Source organism: Aspergillus welwitschiae (genome assembly GCF_003344945.1).
Source record: "Aspergillus welwitschiae strain CBS 139.54b unplaced genomic scaffold BDQ94scaffold_259, whole genome shotgun sequence".
Classification (NCBI taxonomy): domain Eukaryota; kingdom Fungi; phylum Ascomycota; class Eurotiomycetes; order Eurotiales; family Aspergillaceae; genus Aspergillus; species Aspergillus welwitschiae.
The window spans coordinates 1-2,899 of NW_020798953.1; the positions used below are offsets into that span (position 1 = coordinate 1).

The window sequence follows — 2,899 nt, forward strand, 5'->3', positions numbered from 1 at the left end:
GTAGCTGACTAAAGGAAGATGCTAGGGGCTGTGGAAAGTCGTCGTGTGGAATGTTAAGAAACACCAGAAAGGCCACCACGTAGCGTAGCGGATCCTGAAGCAATGCACCCTGCCCGGTACGCTTGTTTCACATTTATCGCTGATCTCAATTTCATTCTCTTACCGATAGCTATAGCTTCACTTCAGCTACATTATAGTACAATTAGTCTACGGCGAAAGCTTTCGACAGATGTTCCCTGTAGAAAATATTCCATAACAGGTTGTATGGGTTGGTCGAGATAGAGCAACAGAGAGGACAACAGCGAATCTGCGGAACTTCATATCAGGCGTACATTGATACTATACTGTAGCGATGCAGCTTGATAGTCATGCTCAGAGTGTATAAGTTAACGGGACTATTTACAGTGAGGTATTAGGCAAAGCTGGTAAAAAGAATACATTATCGGCCTAGTGTCTCGGTTTACTGCAGGCCGCAGCATTTACTCGAAAGGGTAATTAGAGAGACGTGATTTCTTTAACTCCAAAAGGAGAAAGGTTTGACTGCACTACGTACACCGCGCAGGTACATAAGACCAGAGTAAACTTTCGCCAGTTAGCGCTGTGCTGTGCCAGCCGGGCTTCATAAGGACTGACCAAGTAAGTCCCTCGAATAACGCGAATAGAGCGATCCAATAAGAACCGAGTCTGGAGTGGGGAAGGTCCAGAAAGCTGAAAAGGTCAAGGCTGTCATTTAAGGGAGCTCCTCGACATAGGAGGTGAAGGCCTTCTGTGGGAGGCAGATTATACATTTCAGTAACCAAAGTCTCCCAGCCAAGGGACGTAGGTGCAGAAGCCGGGATAATGGCCCGATTGTTCAGTCCGCGGGGCACCCGTCCAGCTCGCCCATAAAAGCCCTGCGGAAATTACTGGAAGCAGTTAGGGCCTGAAGATGGTCATACCGGGCGAAGACATAACCCACTTCCAGATATGCACTCCGGAGGGAGGCTGTGACGGAAATTTGAGCAAGCCTTGTTGCTAGTGACGTATAATATCCGTGAGCTAGAAACGCGTTCAATGGAATCCACCATATCCAGTCTCGACACCTGACGACAAACCAACGGCGTTCCTGTAAGCATACCTAAGGTAAATCTGTATTTTTAGTTGGGGGGGGCGGGTGGGCTAGCGTTAAACTGGCCCCCGAAAAGCAGGCCTTGCACGACGATCCGCACTCTCAGTGATGCTGTTCGATTCCACACTGTAGACCTGGTAGACTAAACGATCGACTATGACCCTGAGTGGGCTAAGACACGTGGCTAGACTGCAATATGACGGCAACGGATGGCTGGTCGTGCGCTTTTGCATGATAAGTTTGACCGAACAGGAATCTGAATAGCTGGTCTGCCTTAGGATTAGCGTAGGCTTTACTACTTGAACGTGGAGAAGAGAGATCCACTCAAAACGGAGGCTGCACAATATTATTGGTGGTCAAAATCATTAAAAAAAAATGATGAACTACCTGCACATAAGTCGAAACGGTAGACCCTTGACACACGGTCAGATTATTTTTAGTCATGGAGATACCGTCAGTATGAAGAAGCTGTTCACAGTTATTGTAGAGATGGCCTGACTGATAACCGTCAGCCGCGAAGAGGCACAATGTTCATATAGCAGATCTGCACTGCATCTTGAAGTCCTGCTCGAGGACGCCATTACGTATGTGTGCCCCTTCCCCACATCTTTTCTTTCTCCTCTTTTCAGTTTTCGGGATTTGTCGGTGAAGCTAGTTCTACGCCTTGCCTTGCTCTTGCTTATCATGCAAGCTAGACGGATTTATATTGCGAACTCATGACACAACTAGAATGCTGACAGCACTTTCCCTGAACGCAGATCTAAGTCAAAACAGGTAGCAAGCATACTATGGGCAATACAATAGACATGCCTAGAGAATTTGCTTTCCGAAATAGAGATAATACCGCCATGGTTTTACATTGTTACCAAGCGACACATCTTTATCCTTACTGCCATGTATACCAGCCAGAACATGAGCATGCATTGTGACATCTCAGGTGCTCACCTGGCTAAGTGATAGTGAGAAGGAACGACGCGGTTCACTTATAACTATACAGGCTCTTACGAAGCGTATTATAAGCTTGCCGCTTTATCTCAGTGTTGTAGCAATAGATTTCCATTATCGAGATTCATCTTGAAGAGGTCGATTACGATGCAGTGCACATTGTCTCCGCGGAGACCGTACTGTAGGATTAGATCAAAACTCTGCCAGATTACTGCAGTGACAGGGATGGAATAGATTCAGAACACTATCGGAGAACATATCTCTCCTTGACGTTTTGTCTTACGATAAAGGCAACTGGGGTACTTTGGCAAGGATAGTTACTCTGATGAGCATTACAAAGCACCTGCTAGTACTGAAAGATGTAGGTAAAATGTAGATAAACCTAGAGAGTAATGCAAGGGGGAAAATGTCATACATAGCTGGGATCATATCGCAACTATCATCCTAGTGTAATATCCTTCCCGGTAGATCACACTAAGCAGTACCGTAGACCAAAAGGCTTTGGATATTGACTCCCCCAAACCCATTCTGGCGCAGAAAGTTGCGGCCACGGTGAATAGGGAACTCGGCAATTACCAAGATACTGATGTTCGTAGCAGGAATTCCAGCTTTTCCTAATAATTGTAGCACTGCAACAAGGGTTTTTCCGGTAGCAAGAGTATCGTCCACCACTACCACCGAAGCCCCTTGAGGTATCACATCTCGGCCTATTTCAATTCGCTTCGTTGTCGGTGCATTTAACGACAACGATGATATATGCGATGCAGACCTGGAGACGGAAATGGTGGGCGGGGGAAGCTTGCCGGCTTCGCGAATGAGCGCCAAGGGCACATTGACCTGTGAGGC

At 46.7% G+C, this 2,899-nt stretch overlaps 1 protein-coding gene across 1 annotated transcript; it reads right to left on the reverse strand.

The window, feature by feature from the left end:
* Positions 1–2,527: 2,527 nt before the first annotated feature.
* BDQ94DRAFT_176646 (phosphoribosyltransferase-like protein) lies at positions 2,528–2,890 on the reverse strand (the record flags this gene model as incomplete). Its single annotated transcript, XM_026772735.1, has 1 exon — positions 2,528–2,890. A coding segment is annotated over one exon (363 nt), but the record flags the coding sequence as incomplete, so codon positions are not given.
* Between the last annotated feature and the right edge of the window lie 9 nt (positions 2,891–2,899).